This window comes from Ailuropoda melanoleuca, chromosome 4 (genome assembly GCF_002007445.2).
Source record: "Ailuropoda melanoleuca isolate Jingjing chromosome 4, ASM200744v2, whole genome shotgun sequence".
Classification (NCBI taxonomy): Eukaryota; Metazoa; Chordata; class Mammalia; order Carnivora; family Ursidae; genus Ailuropoda; species Ailuropoda melanoleuca.
In genome coordinates, this window is record NC_048221.1 from 113,648,774 (window position 1) to 113,668,896 (window position 20,123).

The 20,123-nt window shown below is 42.4% G+C and overlaps 2 protein-coding genes and 1 long non-coding RNA gene across 4 annotated transcripts in view; 2 read left to right on the forward strand and 1 right to left on the reverse strand.

The window, feature by feature from the left end:
* GALM (galactose mutarotase) overlaps positions 1-19,959 on the reverse strand; it is a 105,421-nt gene extending 85,462 nt beyond the window's left edge. Inside the window, exon 1 of the mRNA XM_034659641.1 lies at positions 19,682-19,959. Coding sequence (XP_034515532.1) covers positions 19,682-19,694 — 13 coding nt within the window. The 5' untranslated portion in view covers positions 19,695-19,959. The remainder of the gene's footprint in view (positions 1-19,681) is intronic.
* LOC117802027 lies at positions 1,849-10,792 on the forward strand. Its single transcript, XR_004625034.1, has 3 exons — positions 1,849-2,757; positions 10,168-10,268; positions 10,660-10,792. It is a non-coding gene; the product is annotated as an uncharacterized LOC117802027 (long non-coding RNA).
* Positions 19,281-20,123, forward strand: part of HNRNPLL (heterogeneous nuclear ribonucleoprotein L like) — a 38,113-nt gene continuing 37,270 nt past the window's right edge. For both annotated transcript variants that reach the window (XM_034659638.1, XM_034659639.1), the window contains exon 1: positions 19,281-19,508. In XM_034659638.1, coding sequence (XP_034515529.1) covers positions 19,320-19,508 — 189 coding nt within the window. In that variant the 5' untranslated portion in view covers positions 19,281-19,319. The remainder of the gene's footprint in view (positions 19,509-20,123) is intronic.

A 20,123-nucleotide genomic window follows, 5' to 3' on the forward strand; every position in this document is an offset into this window, starting at 1 on the left:
AGCTTTGTTTTTCCTTTTCAACAATTCCTTGGCAATTCGGGGCCTTTTCTGGTTCCACACAAATTTAAGGACTGTTTGTTCCAGCTCTTTGAAAAATGTCATTCATATTTTGATCAGGATGGCATTGAAAGTGTAGATTGCTCTGGGTATCACAGACATTTTAACTATGTTTCTTCTTCCGATCCATGAGCATGGAATGTTTTTCCATCTTTTTGTGTCTTCTTCAATGTCTTTCAAGAGTGATCTGTAGTTTCTAGATTATAGATCCTTTACCTCTCTCGTTAATTCCGAGATATTGTATGATTTTTGGTGCTATTGTAAATGGAATGGATTCCCTAATTTCTCTTTCTTCGGTCTCATTGTTCATGTATAGAAATGCAACTGATTTCTGAGCATTGATTTTGTATCCCACCACATTACTGAATTGCTCTAGTTCTAGTAGTTTGGGGGTGGAGTCTTTGGGTTTTCCATATAGAGTATCATGTCATCTGTGAAGAGAGAGTTTGACTTCTTTGTGGATTTGAATACCTTTTATCCCTTTTTGTTGTCTGATTGCTGTTGCAAGGACTTCTAGTACTATGTTGAATAATAATGGCGAGAGTGGGAATCCTTGTCGTGTTCCTGATCTTAAGGGAAAGGCTTTCAGCTTTTCCCCATTGAGAATGATATTCACTGTAGGCTTTCCATAGCTGGTTTTTATGAAATTGAGGAATGTACCCTCTATCCCTACACTCTGAAGGGTTTTAATCAGAAAAGGATGCTGTATTTTGTCAAATGCTTTTTCTGCATCAATTGAGAGGATCATATGGTTCTTGACTTATTTCTAAGTATTTTATTGTTTTTGATGCTATTGTAAATGGGACTGTTTTCTGTATTTCTTTTTCTAATATTTCATTGTTGGTGTATAGAAACACAACTGATTTTTGTATGATTTTGTTTCTGAGCACATCACTTTTTAAAGGTTTAACACTTACCACTTTAAAACTATATTTCATGTTATATATAAAACATCCTCAAATGGTTTAAAACTATGTTGCTATGACCATGGAAAGCTGGCAGTGTTCTCTGTGACCCTATAGAGTTCTCAGATCCTCAGGAGATTAATTCAGAGATGAGCTAGGCTAACTTGGGAATCAGTCTCTGGAGCTAGGTTGTAGATGACAACAATTTTTACCCTTTTTTCTTAAAGCATAAAAAATTCATAAATCATTATGTAATGATGATATAAATCAAAACTATTGATGGAAAAATCACCCATAATTCATTCCATCACCATAACAAATTAACCATTTTTATTTTTCCATGTTTAGTCTATACATCTTTTAATGCTGACTGACATCTCTCTTTAAATTATAAATTATTAATCCAAATGCAAGCTGCATGAGCTATGAAAGATGCTTACAAAGCATTTGAGGGATAGGACCACACGAGAGGTTTGACTCGTCTATTTTTAAAAACCCTTCTGATGGGTGCCTGGGTGGTACGGTTGGTTAAGCATCCGACTCTTGGTTTTGGCTCAGGTCATGATCTCACGGCTGTGAGATGGAGCCCAGCATTGGGCACTGTGCTCAGTGAGGAGTCTGCTTAGGATTTTCTCTCCCTCTCCCTCTGCCCGTCCCACTTGTGCTGTCTCTCTCAAATAAATAATAAAATAAATACTAAAAAAAAACCCAAACTTCTGCCACTTATAAGGTAGCAATAGAAAAAAAAATCATAATTTGTATACACATCTCCTGTTCTAGATCATAATCTCAGAGAACAGATGAGGATCATGGTTTGTTCACTGTTGCATTCCCTGAAATACATAGCGTGTGTTTTTTTACATAAAGGACAATAATAAACATTTGTTGAAGAGTGAATGGGGCCTATCAAGATGGATGTGCAGCTACTGGAGACTGAGACCAGGAGGCGGAAGCAAAGTTTTCTGTTCTGTCAGCTTCTCTCTTCCTTGGCCAATGACAATCTTGCGTGAGAAGAGGAACCAAGGGGTGGGTGTGGGACACCACCATGAATCTACTCAGTGTAACTCTCTGAGTCCCTGTCCACTCTTGGCAACCCCAGGTTCTCATCTTCACTTAGAGACCAGAGAAAAACACTATAGATCTTTGAGAAGCTCTCCTCTTCCGTAGCAGCCAGAGATTCAAGAGGATTCATGAGGGCATCGCCAGCGGAACATGCCGTCCCCGAAGAGGCACCCTAGGGAGTGCCCTGTGTCGTTAGGGGCCTGAGGACTTGTTGTGAGCTGGAAATAGACAGTTGTTCAACATGTAGCAGCACACCACTGAACACATGCCTGTGCCGGGACAAAGAGCCACATACATGGAGATTTTCTGATTCAAAAGAAATGGGCAAAACCAACAACTCCGTCAGTGATGGCAGCACAATATGCAACGGCTGGAGAAGAAGGAACATTTGCACTCGGGATCCATCATGCAGGCAGAAGACCAAACCAGTCCTCCCACAGCAGAGGCCAGCAAGGATCTCGGATACCGCCTGGATCTGAGGTCCCTCTCCCCTCCTACCCTGCCATCCCCCATCATTGAGCCTCCAGCCTCAGAATGTCACTGACTGAGTTATCCAAGAGACTGCTCAAAAGCTGAGACTAAGAGCCTTTTGATTGGCTAGTTAAACAAATTTCATATTGTAACTAAAGAAAGTAAAGTTTGACAAAGTCTCCTTCGGCGATAGGAAATGAATTTCTGCAGGAGCTGAGATTCTTGTATTTACTGAAAGAGGAGAAGGATTTAAAGAAAAATGGTGAGAAATACTGTTCTAGACTAGAAGAGAGATACTTCTACTTCCTGTAGCTCTCGTGATCACGTTATCGTTGATCTTGATCTGGTATATACTAGACTGGTGATGTACATATATATCAAACGGGACCCAGTATTCTCAGTTCCCCAAATCATCAAGTTTGAAAATAATGTCTTAATAATAGTGCTATGGTCAAGAGTGTCTGCTGCATCCATTGGTGCATTTTTAAAATCATGGTTTTACATTTACACAGGCCATTTGGACCTGGCTATGTCAAAATGGCTGTTTACAAATGTCCAGCTTCAGACCTGTGTCCTGTTTGGTCTTCTAACCACAGTCTGTCGTAACCTCTCCACTTCCTTCTCCTTGAAACTTCAGCCTGAAGACCACAGGAGCCTTTGCTGGTGGGAGTGGTGATTAAGGATCTATTCATAAACAACCAGCAATCGTGGCAGAAATAAAGGCTGTGCATACTCTCTTCATCACAATTTTTGGCATAATTCTTAAAAGTCTAGTCATTCAGATAGTTGTATAGGACTGATAATACCTTTTGCTGGCTGGACAATGTATAGCATAGAATGGGAACTAGGGGACAATTCTACCTTTTGCAAAATTCTACCTTTTGCAAAAAGGTCCCATTTCATGCTTGAAATGTTGCGGTTTTCTTCTGCAAGAGGCAAGAGATAGAGTAGGGGAGCGAGGAGAAAAGAGGAAGAGATTCATTCATTCAATTAACAAATATTTTTTGAGCCCTACTATATTCTAGGTACTATTCCAGGTACTCTTGACAGAAACAAAGCAAAGATCCCTGAACTTGGAGCTTGAGTTCTAGCAGGATGTTGCTGAATATCTTCACCTTCCTGTTATGTGAGAATAAAACTGGTATTTAATCAATTGTTTTCTGGTTTTCTGTTAACTTGCAACCAAATGTGATCCTAGCAATATGGGACTTGGTAGGCATAGTAGTGCTAACTCTGCTGATCAGACATCCTCAGAAGTAGTGATTGTAACTAGACTTCACTCCTCCCAGGGTCAAGGACTCTCTGGCTTCCATTTTTCTGTTTGCTTTGGGATACCTCTTTCATTTTGCAGCTTTTTCTCAAATGTGTGGCTTCCTTGGCTGGCCACTAAGTTTTAAGACTGACTCTGTGGGGGCTCTGGGTGCACTGACAAGGTTTATTGCTTGAAGTGCCTTGCTGTAGGATCACTGGGTCCTGAACCAGCCTTATTATTTGGGGGCTGTCTAATGTCAGTATCTGTAGGTCTTCCGTCTGGGACTATCTAGTTTCTTCAGAGGAGAAGCTCTGATTTTTTGGGTGTGAACAGGGGAGAAGGACGTGCCTGAGGCTCCCCACAGGTCAGTATTAGCTTCTTACATGATACTCCATTTTTTCTTTTCTTTTTTTTTTTAAAAGATTTTATTTATTTATTTGACAGAGAGAGAGACAGCCAGAGAGAGAGGGAACACAAGCAGGGGGAGTGGGAGAGGAAGAAGCAGGCTCACAGTGGAGGAGCCCGATGCGGGGCTCGATCCCATAATGCCGGGATCGCGCCCTGAGCCGAAGGCAGACGCTTAACGACTGAGCCACCCAGGCACCCCGATACTCCATTTTTCAACCTGTTGACATGTCCTTACCCTGCATGTGGCTTAGTCTTCAAGTCCCAGAACCTTTTGGGTTAATTTCTGCAGAATATGAACCTCTGTTCTCCTTTGGAGTGGTATTTTTCTTGCTCCTTAGAATTGAGAAGGGGACTGGGGACTAGAGGCCCAACCATTTTCCACATCGAGTTCACCAGTCACATTACTTTTGGAGTCACACCTTCACTTCTACCTTTTGTGGTCCAAGCACTGAGACTCTCAGTTTCTAGCTCATTATTAATTGGAAATCCCCCTCTGAGGTGCTTGGATTTCAACTTCCTCTGTTCCGTTAGGTTAGTTATGACTTCTCCATTTACTTTTCATCTTCCATAAGTTTGTTGAATAGTCTTTGTTTCTGTTTCCTCTCCAATTTTTTGTTGGGGGCTAATACCTTTTTACTGTATTCTTTTACTGTTATTTTACTAGTTTTGGGGAGGAGGCACAGGTGTGTGGTCATGCTACCATGCTTTCCTTCATCTCGGAATTATGAAAGCAAACATCCTCATAACTGGCTGTAGCAATGAAAACCCCTGAGAAGGGTTTAATGGTTCAGCATGTTGTGGCACGAGCTAGAATCACTTTTTAGTGAAAGAAACCCTCCCTAAATGGGCCTATGGAAAAGAAGAATTTGTTTGCTCACGAAAGCTGGGAAGTTCAGGTGGTTGAATGGACAATTTTGGTCTAAAGAAGAACTTCAGAGAGGGAATGTATTATGTAGGAGGAAGAAAAGCTGTCCATATTAGTTAATAAAGATAAAATAAGTTAAATTAGTAAATTCAGGGCAAAATGTGTCAGCCAAAAGTTTTGGAAGGAGACAAAACAAGGAGAGAGATGGGCAGGGACTGCAGAAAGTCTGTTTTTGTGAATACAAAGGCAAGAGTAGCCAAGAACACAGTTGGGATTGAAACTGGGATGGTTCAAGCTTCGTTAAAATTATGATGCACTCTTTCCCCATGGGTGGTGGTTTTTTTGTTTTTTAGATTTTATTTTTAAGTAATCTTTACACCCAACGTGGGGCTCAAACTCACAACCCCAAGATCAAGAGTCATATGCTCTACCCACTGAGCCAGCCAGAACACCCACAGGTGTTCTGATGATGCAATACCTCCTTTATGATAATGGCAAAGACCACATGCAAAAAAGTAAACCAACTAAACCTTGGAGGACTATCTGGAAAGGTGTTTTGGAAATGATTTGACCATAGATAAGAGTTGTATCATGAGGAAAATGATTTCTGTTTATAAAAAGGATTATCTAGATCCCATGAGCTTGAGAGAGCTTCTAGGTACTTCTAAACTGTTGTCTTTCTCCCTGACTTTGATCAAAATTAATGAAGATAAAGAATCATGTGCTTGCATATTCTTATTGTCTCACCAGTTGTTTCATTTGACACCATTGCCTGGAAGCAAACCCCAGGAACCCAGGACTGAGAAATGATGGGACTTTTTACTTCTGGTGAGCCAGGTCAATTGACTTGGGATTGGAGTAATTGAGCCTACTGCCGGAGTGGGTGGTAGGAGAAAAACAGGGAGTCAACATGAAGCTGGCTTCAGGCATAACTGAATCCAGGGGTTCAAATGATGTCATTAGACCTGTTTCACTATCTCCTAGCTCTGTTTATCTCTTGCAGTTTCTTTCTGGGCTTCTCCAGTCCCAGATGCCTAAGCTCCCAGCTTAGCAAATCCAACAGAAAGGATAGTCTATCCCAGTAGTTCTGACCAAAAACTCCTGGAAGCAATTCTGATATGTTCTGCTGGGTCACACATACATCTCTGAAACAAGCAAGGACTCTGAGGAAACAGGGAACTCTGGTTGGCCTGCCCTGGTCACTTGCACACTTGTCATGATGGCCATGTAAGAATTCAACCCCACCTGAGACACAAGGACTGGGTTCCTTACAGGAAAGAAGAGTTCTAAAAGAAAGGGGAGAAACCAGACTGTTAAAAACAAGAGATGCCCTTTAGAGATTCAATGACTACTGATGGATTAGAATCTTGTCCTTACGTGCTAATCAACATGGTCCCTAAAAAGACTGCAACATTCGATATAAAACACTCTAAACTTTTGGAATGAACATGGAAATGATTTGTTCTGCATAATTTTTTTTTAAGAATCCTTTTAATTAATCTCTACACCCAATGTGGGGCTTGAACTCACAACTCCAAGATCAAGAGCTGCGTGCTCCACTGACTGAGCCAGCCAGGTGCCCCTGTTCCACATAATTTTAAGTAGATTTTAATTTGATGTGATAAAGTACCAGCAGAAATGATACTATTACAGTCTCATTCTTTATTTTTTTAAATTTTTTTTTTTAAGATTTTATTTATTTATTTGACAGAGATAGAGACAGCTAGCGAGAGAGGGAACACAAGCAGGGGGAGTGGGAGAGGAAGAAGCAGGCTCATAGCAGAGGAGCCTGATGTGGGGCTGGAACCCAGAACGCTGGGATCACGCCCTGAGCCAAAGGCAGACGCTTAACCGCTGTGCCACCCAGGCGCCCCAATTACAGTCTCATTCTTTAGACTCCACAACTACCAGCTTAAAAATCTGGTAGCTGTGAACATGGCGACTATGGCAGAGGATAAGAGTGGAGGAATAATTTCAGAGTAGGGGATGTGCCCCCATTGGCTTGTCAGTGTCCAGTCTGCTCCAACCTAGCATTCATCTCAATTCCCCCTTGCATTATCAAAAGTTCTAAATCCAATTTATTGGAATTTTTCTTCCACTAGAAAAGAATTTACGTTTTCTTTATGAAAGTCAACTTTTCTGAGATACTTGTTTTATAAAGTGAGGAATACCTATGGAATATAAAATTGGGAACAAATGGGGTACTTTTTTTGGTAAACCAGATGTAGTTGGAATACATGCCTACCTACAAGTCTTCAATACCTTTCCTTTATAAAACCTTCACCAATTAATTTGGGAGTTGTGAATGAGTTTCTTACATGTGCTTAGGCACAAATGTGCTCAGTTCCTGCGGTGGTTCAGTCGCCTGGCGGAAGGCTCTTGTTCAAAATCTGTTTGAAGGAGGTGCCCACCCTGTTGCTAGGACCTGCCATGTAAATTCTGCTTTTCTGCTGCTTCCTCCTGTGAGGCACTTGGTAGGCGTGATTTGCTCCACCCACCCAGCAATTAAGACAATGACCCATCCCACTCCGTCCTTTCTTACCTGGGTCTCAAAACAGCACTCTATGTGCCTAGTCCAACAAAGTATCATGAGAAAGTTTCAGCTTCTGATTCTAACACTTCTTTTTGCAAGGACCTAACAAGTTCACGGGACGCAGCGTGTCGGGGTGGAGTAGAAGTGCAGTGGTGAGAAGCCATGCTTTCTAGCTCTGCTCTCCCACATTCTTGCTCCCAATCTTCTCTTCCTTTCTTTCTCAGTCTCCAAATTCCCCAAGTTTCCCAATATAACTCACTAAGTCAAGAGTCAAACACCTCTGTATTTGTTTACAGATTCAAATATATGCTCCAGAACAGGAGAAGGTGTGTGTCAATCATTCACATACCCCTCTCTGCCAAGGCTTAGGTCCACCGGATCACCACCCTCTCAGACAGATTGCTTTTCAGAACAATGCTATTGAGACATTCAAAAATCGTTTTTAATCATCTGTACTAATGGAGCAAGGAACAGAATGGCTATATAAATGTTGACAATGGTTTTATTCTTTCCCAATCTTACAGTATTAGAGTAGCCTACACTTTGTCCTATATTATCTACTTGCCCTATTACTCAGCATATGTTCATAAGTGAGGTTCTATTTCTTGTGCTCCCATCCATTATATAAGAAAAGGAGCACTGTAAAGTATTCTGCAAATGTTAGATGCTGTAAGCCCTAATAAATTTCTTTATAACATTGGGTATTGCCAAAGTATTTCAGTAACTTTCCTATTGAAGCTAAACATAACATTAAATTCTTACTCAAATCATGGGGATCAGTGATGAAATAATTCTGAATTCATTTGCTTTCTTGTACAAAGTTTCTTCTGAAATCAGTGGCAATTCTGAATGTGGGCTAGCTCCAGGAAGCATTCTGCAGAATGAGAATCATGTCCACTATTAATGAGTCATTGTGTCCTTCTTCCCCATCCGAATCATATATCAATTTGGCTTCCTTAAAAATGATTTTGCAATCGTCTAAAGTTTCTTTTGATGATACGACTGTACTGGGAAGGTAAAAATTATCTCTTGCCTTTTGTAATGACACGGATGGAGCTAGAGAGTATAATGCTAAGAGAAATAAGCCAGTCAGAAAAAAACAAATACGGGGGAACCGAGGTGGCTCAGTCGTTAAGTGTCTGCCTTCGGCTCAGGGCGTGATCCCGGTGTTATGGGATCGAGCCCTGCATCGGGCTCCTCCACTGTGAGCCTGCTTCTTCCTCTCCCACTCCCCCTGCTTGTGTTCCCTCTCTATTTGGCTGTCTCTCTCTCTGTCAAATAAATAAATAAAAGCTTTTTTTAAAAAAAAGAAAAAGACAAATACCATATAATTTCACTGATATGTGGTATTTAAGAAATGAAACAAATGAGCAAAGGGGGGAAAAGAGAGATAAACCAAGAAACAGACTTTTAAGTATAGAGAACAAACTGATGGTTATCAGAGGGGACGGGGTGGGGCATGGATGAAATAGGTGATGGGGTTTAAGGAGTGCACTTGTTGTGATGAGCCCTGGGTGATGTATGGAATTGTTGAATCATTATATCATACAGCTGAAACTGATATAACACTATATATTAACTAACTGGAATTAAAATAAAAACTGAAAAAAATAACAACTAAAAAGAAAATTATCTCTAATAATGAAATCTATAATAATTTTTAAAGATTAAAACTCTTTAGAAGAGTTGGTGAATCATAACAGTACTCAATTTTATTTCAACCCTCTTAATGTTTTTATTGCAAAAATATATTTTTTAAAGGTTCATTTATTTTAGAAAGAGAGAGATAGAGAGGACGGGGGGAGGGGCAGAGGGAGAGAGAGAGAGAACCTCAAGCAGGCGTGGAGTCTGACACAGGGCTTGATCTTGTCACAACCCTGACATCAGGACCTGAGTTGAAATCAAGAGTCCAGCACTTCACCGACTGAGCCATCCAGGTGCCCCAAGGTGTTATCATTTTAATGACTCTTAAATTTGGTATACATACCTTATGAACATTAACTTTGGCAAAATACATAAATTATCAGTTTATCAAAGAGAATTAAAATTTGCCTTTAACCACAGTTTCTAATGCTGTAATTTTGTAAGTGAGAAGTAATGGTGCTGAGAGGGGATTATATCTGACAGCTTTACTTTTTGAATATACTGTGATATTTGAGGAACAAAGAGGATATCTCTTTACCTTCGTTTATGTTTGCTACTATTTTCTGAAGTCTCCCGTGAGTGGGTGGGGGGGTGTAATCACATGTTTTAGCCTTCATTAAGATAGAAGCACTGACATAGACACAGAGAGGGTCATGACAGTGTCTTATTCATCTTCCTATGCTTAGTTCCTACCCCGAGTGCCTTCGGGGTAGTGCCTCCCTATCCCTAGTGCCTATCCTTGCTGTACACTATACACTTATGTGCACTATCGAGGTTTGTTAGATGGACAGACGGGGTAGAAGTAGTAGTGGAAGTGACTAGCTGAATGTGACTGACTTTACTGGGGCAGAGGACAGCACAGAAAGTATTGTGCTCCCATAAAACCATTAGCACTCTTGTGGCATTTGATTCTCAGTTACCGTCGTACTTAATGATTTAGATTGTTGCTCCTGCTATCACATTCTTCTAGGAATACCTGCTAAAGTGGGCGGTAGAAGCCAAGATATTGAAGAATCTAGGGACAAGCCACGTGCCTCTTTCTCTCAGCCAGGACGAAAAAAACACTCTCTGGTAAGATAATACTCGTTTTTGTTTAATTTAACTGGGATGTAAAGGCACTAACAAATTAATGAATTGATTGATGAATTTTTTGGTAACTAGGCAATACGTGTGTATGGCACAAAATTGAAAAGTATAAAAGAATATGTAATGTCTTCTTTCAAGCTGTGGTTTCTAGCAATCCTGTTTCCCTCCCTGGAGGGTCTGACAGATATGTTAGGTAGAGGCTAGAAACTGCCATTACCAAGAGATCCCAAAATAAGGCATACAAGCAAAATGGAAGTTTGCCTTTTCTTGTGTAACAGTCTGGAAGTACGTGGTTCAGGCTGGGGAGTGGCTCTGCTTGGTAAAAATCACCCAGGGACCATAGTGCCTTCAATTTTGTTGCTCTGCCATCTTTTAGGGTCCTGCACGGACGGTGGAAGCTGATTCAGTCCCACCTCTCTACTCCAGCATGTGGAAGGGAAAGAGAGAACATGGAGGGCAAATGATTTCTTTTTAAGCAACGATGTAGCAGTTCCACCATCCTTTCTGCTCCTATTCCATTGGCAAGAACTTTGTCACATGGCCACACCTAGCTGCAAGGGGGGCTGGCAATGTAGTTTTTAGTCGGGTGGCTGTAAGACCAACTGAAAATGCAGAAGAGAACTGGTGTTGTGGCTGTGGGTGTCTAGAAGTAAGAATTCGGCACCGGGGGGCTCAGTCGGGTGAGCGTCCAACTCTTGGTTTCGGCTCAGGTTGTGATCTCAGGGTTGTGGGATCCAGCCCCGCACTGGCTCTGAGCTTGGTGTGGACTCTGCTTGGGATTGTCTCCCTCTGCCCCTCCCCCTGCTCATGTGCCCTCTCCCTCTCTTTCTAAAATAAATACAATCTTAAAAAAAACCCAGTAAGAATCAATTCTTTCGCAATGTGGCAATGATGTCAACTGGATTGTGAATCATTGACTCTGTCTCAGTATTGAATTGTGATGTCCTGCATGTTACAACTAGATCCCTTCAAAATACGGGCCTGATGCTTCAACCCATTTCATTTCTAGATCATGTCTTTTTTTTTTTAAGTAGGCTCCGTGTCCAATATGGGGCTTGAACTCATGACCCTGATATCAAGAGTCACATGCTCTACTGACTGAGCCAGTCAGGCACTCCAAGATCATTTATCTTCTTTAACCCATTCTTCTGTTTCTTTTATTTGAATCTCAAAGGCAGAGTTTGGTAATCTGGAGGTGATTGGCAAATCATCCTTCCCCACAACAACACTCGGCAGACTTAATCTTTTAAAGTTGTGAAGTGGGTGAAATTTATCTTTGGTGATCTCAGTTCTTCACCCTCCTTCCCTGGGCAGACAATAGCCATGGTGCTATTGACCATTCAGAACCCCACACCATAGGGCATACAGGGCTGCTCCCCATGTAAGGCTATGGCTGCAAAATTCTCTTCTTTTGTCACCCAACAAATATGTCCTTAGTGTTCCACTTCCAGATGGTTGATAAGGCTGTGAAGCTGGGGGCAGAGAAGGGATTTAAGGAGTGGCTGAGATGTTGCTGCTTGTGAAAAGAACTCAATTTGACTAGGTAGAACTATTGTCTCCCCTAGTTTAAAAGGACTAGAGTTTGTCTTACTGTCTATAGGGCAAAAAAAAAAAAAAAATCTGTTTAAATTGCAGATGTACACATTGGTATTCATGAAGAAACAATTCCAAATATCGTTTTTGTAAATTTCCACTTCTTTTCTGCAAAAAAGCATTGCACACTATAGAAACAATCAAGCAGATAGACTTTCTCTCTTCTCCCTTCCTGTGGTCATTTTGATGTCATTCGCAGAAGAGCTGAAGCCGTCTTAAATCTTTTTCTTTCTTTCTTTTCTTTTTTTTTTTTTTTTAGAGAGAGAAAGTGTACACGTGCACAGGGGAGTAGAGGCAGGGTAGGGGGAGAGGGAGAGAGAATCTTAAGCAAGCTCCATGCCCAGCACAGAGCCTGATGCTGGACTCCATGTCATTACCTTGAGACCATGACCTGACCTGAAATCAAGGGTTGGACTCTTAACCAACTGAGCCACCCAGGTGCCCCACTACTATCTTTTCTCACTGCAAATCATTATAAGAGTTGACATGGTGATATGTAAGTTGAATATAGCTATCTTCTCGCTTCTTTTTTTTTTTAAAAGATTTATTTACTTATTTTTAGAGAGAGAGTGAGGAGGGGGCAAAGGGAGAGGGAGAGAGAATCTCAAGCAGACTCCATGCTGAGCACAGAGCCTGATGTGGAGCTTGATTCCATGACCCTGAGATCATGACCTGAGACGAAATCAAGAGTCAAATGCTCAACCAACTGAGCCACCCAGGAGCCCCAAGCTATCTTTAGTTCTCTACATTTGTTGCAAGAGTAGTTAACATTTAAAAAAAAAAAAAATTCTGCTACTAATGAAAGATTCCAAAAAGAGCACATGTATTGGCCAATACTTAACAAAGACTCAAGAACGGTTATATTTATTCAAAGAGTGCAATGCTCCCCCATCACAGCACAGGTAGAAAATACTAGTACTTGTATGACACACTGGGGCCAACTGGCCTAGAGGCTCTGCCTGCACCTGGCCTTACCTAACTGTCACAAGGGTTGAAGGGAATCATTGCCTTGGCACACTCCATTCATTAAGTAGCCTGGTTGGAGAAGACTTACCTAAAATGCTGGTATTCAAAATGTAGTTTTCACATCAGCATCACCTGCGGGCTCGTTAGAAATGCAAAACTGGGGGCGCCTGGGTGGCTCAGTCAGTTAAGCATCCGACTCTTGATTTTGGCTCAGGTCATGATCTCAGAGTAGTGAGATCAAGCTTTGTGTTGGGCTCCACACTGGGTGTGGAGGCTGCTCAAGATTCTCTCTTTCCCTCTCCCTCTGCCCCTCCCCCACAACTTGCTTGCTCTCTCTAAAAAAAAGAGAAAGAAAGAGAATCTTTCCATCAATACTCCCAATTATGCTTTAAGTATTTTAATACTTCTAGCTTAAACTTATTGGAATGAATTCCGTTCTCTGCAACTGAACTTTGACTGATACAGTCAGCTCTGTTTTCAGGACCCTGCATGTATTCACTGATTTTATTTAGCAAATATTTATTGAGGGTCTTCTCTGAACAGATGTTTATATATATTATATATCTATATATAATTAAAAATTATATTCCTAAGAAAGTAGTTCCATCCAAATAGGGCAGAAAAATTGAAAGTTCCAATTCCAATCTAATCAGCATAAATAATAGTTCATACATCCTCATTGGTATACTGGAAAGAAGATGGGAATTTAGAGACAAAATAGTAGTTTTTCTGAATGTTGCCAAATGGAGACAGTAAGGAGTTGCCCTGTCTACCTCTTAAAGCTTCTGTGAAAATCATATAAAGCAGTGTATGTGAAACTACTTGGTAGAGAGTAAAGTTCTATGCAGTGCTGGTTATTTATTTATAATTAGTAATAATAGTAAATTTATCCTACAAACTTTGGATGCTTATGATAGCACCTTGAAAGAATACTATTTTTGTTTGCCTAATTCTCAGTTCAGTGCAAATTCTGATGTTCACGTAATGGCATTCTCAGATAAATCAGAGAGTGACTACTTTGTGAAAGGAATTTTCACTTTTGAAAAATATTCACAATAGGAAATCTTTCAATAGATGTGTGTCATTTAATTGGTTGATTGACAAATTTAAATGATACACATTTTGGTACATCCAGTGTACAAAATGAGCTTAGTTGGTTGAAAAATGTAATTACATCTTTTAAGTGATCTCATTTCAAGTATGGGTGAGGAGCAATTCAAATTATAGAGCAATCTTTGAGATACATACGTAGACATAACTTGCAAAGCTTACATGTTTTATGTGCTTATTTTTCTTGAGCTACGAGAAAGAGGAGTTTAATTCAGACCAACAGATGTCTAGTCAGTGGCTACTATGTACAATGTTGTAGGTGATGAAGAGACAAAGCTGAATGAGATACAGTCATTCTTGAGGCTACAGTCCAGTCCAGCATGTCCAAAGCAGCAGCCACTTGTACGTGTGGCTATTGCCCACTTAAAATGTGACTAGTGTGACTTGGAGACGGAATAGTGCATTTTCTTTAATTTTAACTAATTTAAATGTAAATAGCCACGTGTGACGAGCGGCCACTGCATTGGATGGCACAGGTCTAGCTAAACTCAATAGCTGACTTGTGGTTAGGATGCATGGGCAAAACATTTTTCTTGTCTTAAAATAAAGGTGGTCTATTGATCTTCTGGTCTTAGGGGTGGTGGAGGGGAAAGTGCCACAATGGTTTGGGAATGTACATTGTATCAAGGGAAACAATTACACAATTCTGTTAAAAATCCATTCCATTTGATTGAAATGTCCCCTAACACATTCAGAATGCAAAGACATTAATAGGCCAAAGAAAACTAAAGATAGGAAAGGTTTAAAAAAAAAAAAAAAAAGGAGGCCTAAAAAACCTAGTTTATGTGTTATCTTAGTATTCCTTGTCATTTTTATAGTGGTCCCAGAATCAAAGATCAGGAAAGAAGAATGGGTGAATTAGTAACTTGCTTACCAAGGAAACTTCCTTGATAGGGTGAAGTGGGGTATTTCCAAGAAATTTTTATTTTTCTCAAATTAAAAAAGACAGAAAAGAAGAACTGAGAGCTCATACTTAACAACAAAAGGTATTAAGTACTACTGATCACTCCCGATTATTTCACGTTCTACACAATTGGGAATGATCAGCACTTAGTATCGTTTTGTTAAGTGTGAGCAACTACTTAGGGTTAATTTTGTTTTGCTATATTTTCATATGTAAGGTGAATTTACTTTGATAAATTCTATTTACTCTCACCTGGGGATAGAAATGCTATGATTTTACTCTTTTTGCTTATTAAAATCATTTTTAAAAATGTCTAAAGCACTCTCAACTCACAGGAGTTCGAGAGAAGTGGAAATAATTTAAGTATTATTTCTAAGACTAAGTGGCTATCACCGATACTAAGAATCTGAATTTTACCTGTCATTATTTGGTAGATGAGCTAGTCCTTTAAGGTAAATCTATTTTATTTTTGCTGATTTATCACAAATTGTTATTATTTTTTAAAGAGGCCAAACATGGTGGCATTTCTAGCCTCAAAGCAGATGTGCATGATGACAGCACTTGAAAGAGAATACCGCTGTGGTTACACTTGACTACACAGAGAACTAATAGTGCTCGGGGCACTTCCTACAGGGTGCATCCTCTTGGAACCGTGGCTTCTTTTCACCCTAACAAACCCAATGTAGATCAAATTAAAGGGGCTAGCTTGGGGACAGCCATAGTGCCCTTTCTTGGGGGATCCCTATCAAACGTGGAAGTGGTATCATCACAAATACACTTTGGATTTGACGAAGTTTCATAGGAACTAATGGATTTGTCTCTGAATGGACTTTGTTCATGTTAAACAGGTCTTAATTAAAATATACCTCCACGGTTCCAATCCTTTGGAAATGTGGCTCACAAGTATGGTGCGCATCAGGGTTTTATTTATCTGGTTTTGCAAGAGCTGAGGCAGGAAACAAAGTTTTGTGTTTTCAGTGATATAGCCGCAATACTGGAAATTGGGTTTGGGAATGAAAAGTTCGTAATTTGTATCTCCAGTCGTTCAAATTACATATCCATCAGAAAATAGATATACTTCTCTCGTGATTTCTGAGCCTTTTCTATAGAAATTAAATTTAAAAATGAACACGAAACAGCTTAATTTGTAATTTCTTATGGAAGCTAATTAAATTTCCTTATACCAATGAAAATGGTGAAAACTATAATCTATTCACCCCTTTCTAGAATTATAGTTGCATAAGCCCTGGTAGAAATTAGTGAATAAATTGGTATCATGATAAGTGGCTATAAGATCTGTGTTTGTGGCAGTAAAAATAAATTAATTAAATCATTCTTCTGGATGAAGAGTAGTGGCTCTGGAATCAGACAGCTTGGGTTCTAATTTTGACTCCCTGGTTTACAGTCCCTTAACCCTTCCTAGATTGTTTAATTGTACAATGGGCATAGTGACAATATTGCCTGTTAGAGGGCTTCTGTCAGAATTTGCTGACATGACCCATATAGTGGTTAGCCCAGTGCCTGGCACACTGTGAATGGCTGTTATTATTACATGTATATTACATGTGTCTTGTTTCCTCAACCTGACTGCAAGCTTTGGGAAGGCAGGGACCATCTCTTATATAGTTTTCTGGTCCCTTCAATCACCTAGCACACTATCTTATAATTACAGAGTCTGCACTCAGATTTAAAACTAAAGGGCAACTCAGGGTTAGATTATAAAGGACCTTGAGTATAGTTTCCCTAGGGCTGCTCTGGACCTGTCTCCCACTCTAGTAGAGCCCCTGAATCCACTTTGAGTTGTGGTGATGGTAGTTCATGCCCATTTCTTACCCTAATCAAGAGCAGCCAATCCAAGCAAGCATTCAGACAATCAGCCAAAGGCCTGAGGCTGTATGTAGTGCAACAGAAATTCCAGATGGTCGTGGCATTTAGGAGCTGTTTCTGGGTTTCTTAGGCATTTCTGGCTACTGGGTGGTGTATAATATCTTTATCTCATCTAAGTTAAATCATGCAGAATATAATTTATGCCCTCCTTCTTTAGCTCTTCTCACGGTAGAGTGTTGAGCTAGCTAGCATTTTCCTTATCAAAGGACTTATTGTCACTGAACAACTTATCAGCAAGAAGCTCAAAGATAACCCTTGGTCAATGTACTGATCTATGTCCTTTAAACATGCTTTCTATATTTTACTTCTTCAGTTTTTTTATCGAACAGTTTGATTGAGCTACTTCCAAAAAGAACTAAGTTTCATGCTCGTACTTAGTATGAAACTAAGTTTCATATTTTGATAAATAGAATTTAAGTTTGAATTCTATTTATCAAAGTTACCTACCTTCTGTTAGTAAACACTGAGTATAGCAGCAAGGCTCCGCAAGGCTGCGGTTCCTTGTGGATTAGCGTGAGAATCGCATTTTAACCTGGAATTGAGGTAGGCTAGGAGGTAGGAGTTGAGGTAGGCTTTTACAATTTAATATTTTTACCATCACTAGAAAATATTTGGAAAGTTTGGATAAGGCCTTCCTTCTGCCTCTTATTCTTCCCAATGTTCTGCCAGCAATATTTCCTCATGTAGCTGGCACTGCAGCTCCCACTTTGATAGTTCTTTTGTCCACATCCATTCTATCTGAATTTAAAAAATAAAATTCTAAAATTTTTTTTAGTTCTATTTTGTCAGTGTACAGTTGCAGCTGCACACAAATTTGATTATAAGCTCTACGGTGCTGTGAAAAGCTGGCAATTTTTTCCCCAAAATGACAGGCAGTGTAAATTACAAAGTACAAAATAGGGTACGGTAAAGCACTGCCAGCAATAAATAAAAATGGCTTTTTTGGAAGAAATAACTTTGGAAATGAGGGAGAATGAGGCGGGAGGAGGAAACAGTCCACAGAGTTAGGAAAGAGCCACATTTAGAGGAGCATCTGAGAGATAAAGACAATGGAAACACTTAAGGGACTCTTGAACCTAGGCAATCCTCCAAGGGTTAAGTCACAGAGGGCGGTTAGGTTGGGTAAGGCTTGCTAGTTTCTCTCTTGAAAGATACTGGACCTCTATTTCCCAAAGACCACTTCTTCAGCATTGTGGAGTACCTAACTTGCGCCAGGGATCTGCACAGGAACTGGATTTGCAAAGGTGAAAAAGAGCACAGTTCGTCTTCAAGCGTTTCTAGTCTTTAAAACAAAACACCCTAAGAGGTAAGTATAAAGGGCCCTGCTGGAAAAAGAGAAAGCAACTAGAAGCTTGGAAGAGTCCTCAGGGCTCCACGGAGGAAGTGAGTTGCGGTCCAAAGGACAATTTTGATAGGCTTTTGTATCTTTCAAAAATAAATGATAATGTGAAATAGATCATCCCGAAAGGAAAGGGTTGGGATGAAGGATGACATATTTTACACACACCAGTCCCCTGTCAGGAAAGAGGGGTCTAGATGACAAATGAGCGCTAACTGATCAAACTGACATTCACCCGCGGGCAGCGTCTTCTTCAGACTTGCACCTTGCTAAATGTAAATCTTGACTGCAGTTCTCGAAGATCGTTAGGGGCGGGGAGAGAGTGCACCCACTTTCATCAGATTTTGCACACAACACAGGGAGAAGGCTACTTTCATGGTTCCAAACCCTTTTCTCCCCTCAGCCTCTGTAGTTTTAAGGACTTTGCGAGGTCTATCTGCAGGGATTTTAGAGGTTTTCCTCATGCTCTTTTGAAGAGAAGTAATAAAAGCATTTAAATTAGCGGGAGGGCGGTTAACACCCGCAAGCCTGGCTCCACAGCAAGCCTCATCGCCCGCTTGGGGTTCACTCCGCGCCTGGCTTCGGCTGAGTGCAACAGCGCTAACGGCCGCCGGGCAGCAACGGTTCCCGGGCAGCGCGCGGCGAGCGTTGCGCGCTCGGGACTCGCAGGCCAGTGGCGAGTTCCCAAGGCGCAGGGAGGGGGGCGAGGCCGAGCCGTGGGCGGCTCTTGACGAACAGTCCTTCCGGCCAATTGGAAGCCTGGTCGACTTTTCCCCCTGCCAATAGGGAGCAGAACCCAGGCTGAGGGGCGCTTCCCGCGGGCTGCGGCTGGATTCGATCCTGCGCGGCGGCAGCTAAGGCGGGGGCGGAGGCTCGGCCTGGGCGGCGGGGAGCGGATTAGGGGAGGAGGGAAGACCGGAAGCCACGGTCGCGTCCCCATCCTTACATTCGCTCCCCCGGGCTGGGAGCGGAGACGGAGGAGGAGGGAGAGGCTGAATGTGGGCTCCGTAATAAAGGGGAGCGGTCGCTCCGGAGCCTCCTCCCGGGGTGCCCCCCTCATCCCGCCCGATCTCTGCACCTACTCGGCTCCCGGACGCCCGGCCCCCGAGGCCGGCCCGGCAGCGCAGACCTTCGCTGAAGAGACTCGGCCAGTGGCGGGGACTAGCCGGCGGCGTCCGAGGCCCGCGCCCCACCGCCACCCCCACCCGCTTGCCTGCCGGTCCCTCCGGCCGCCGCCATGTCCTCCTCCTCATCCTCTCCCAGGGAGACATACGAGGAGGACCGCGAGTACGAGAGCCAGGCCAAGCGCCTCAAGACCGAGGAGGGGGAGATCGACTACTCGGCCGAGGAAGGCGAGAACCGCCGGGAAGCGACGCCCCGGGGCGGGGGCGATGGCGGCGGCGGCGGCCGGAGCTTTTCACAGCCGGTAACAAAGCGCGGCGCCCCGTCCCCTGTGCCTGGCGGCTCCCCGGGAAGCAGGGCCCGGCGGCGGGGACTCGGCCCTGGGGCCCTCCGCGCGCCCAGTTTCCCTCTGCTGCTGCGCTGACCCTGTCGGGAAGCGCCGGCTCCTCTCTTTGGGGCTTTTATTCTTTGCCCTACCTGTTATCCGCATCCCGACCGCGAACCTGGCTCCGGCCTGGCTGCAGGCCCCGCGTGCGAGTCGTCTGCGGGCCCTGAACTTGGGGAGGGTAGCCGGGCGGGGGCGGTGGGGCGGCGGTGTTTCCGCTCCGGGGGGGCTTTGGTGCGCGATTAGCTCTTTGTTAGTTTAACTCCTCCGGCGGCTGGCCGGCGTCGGGACGACCCTCTTTCTCCCTTCTGCCCCTGTGCCCGCAGCATCCGCGCGCCCGTCTCGGTCACAGGATGGTTGCGTGGGTTCCGCCGGGGTCTCTTTCCACCTGGGTCCTGAGCAGAGACGTAACCCAATGCCAAATTGCACTCTGACGCTCACACCCTAGTTCCCCTGAAGGTTTCATTTAAAAATTTTTACTCTTGGCAGGCATGGCGTGCATGCTTTGCCACCCGGTTTTATGATTATTGCTCA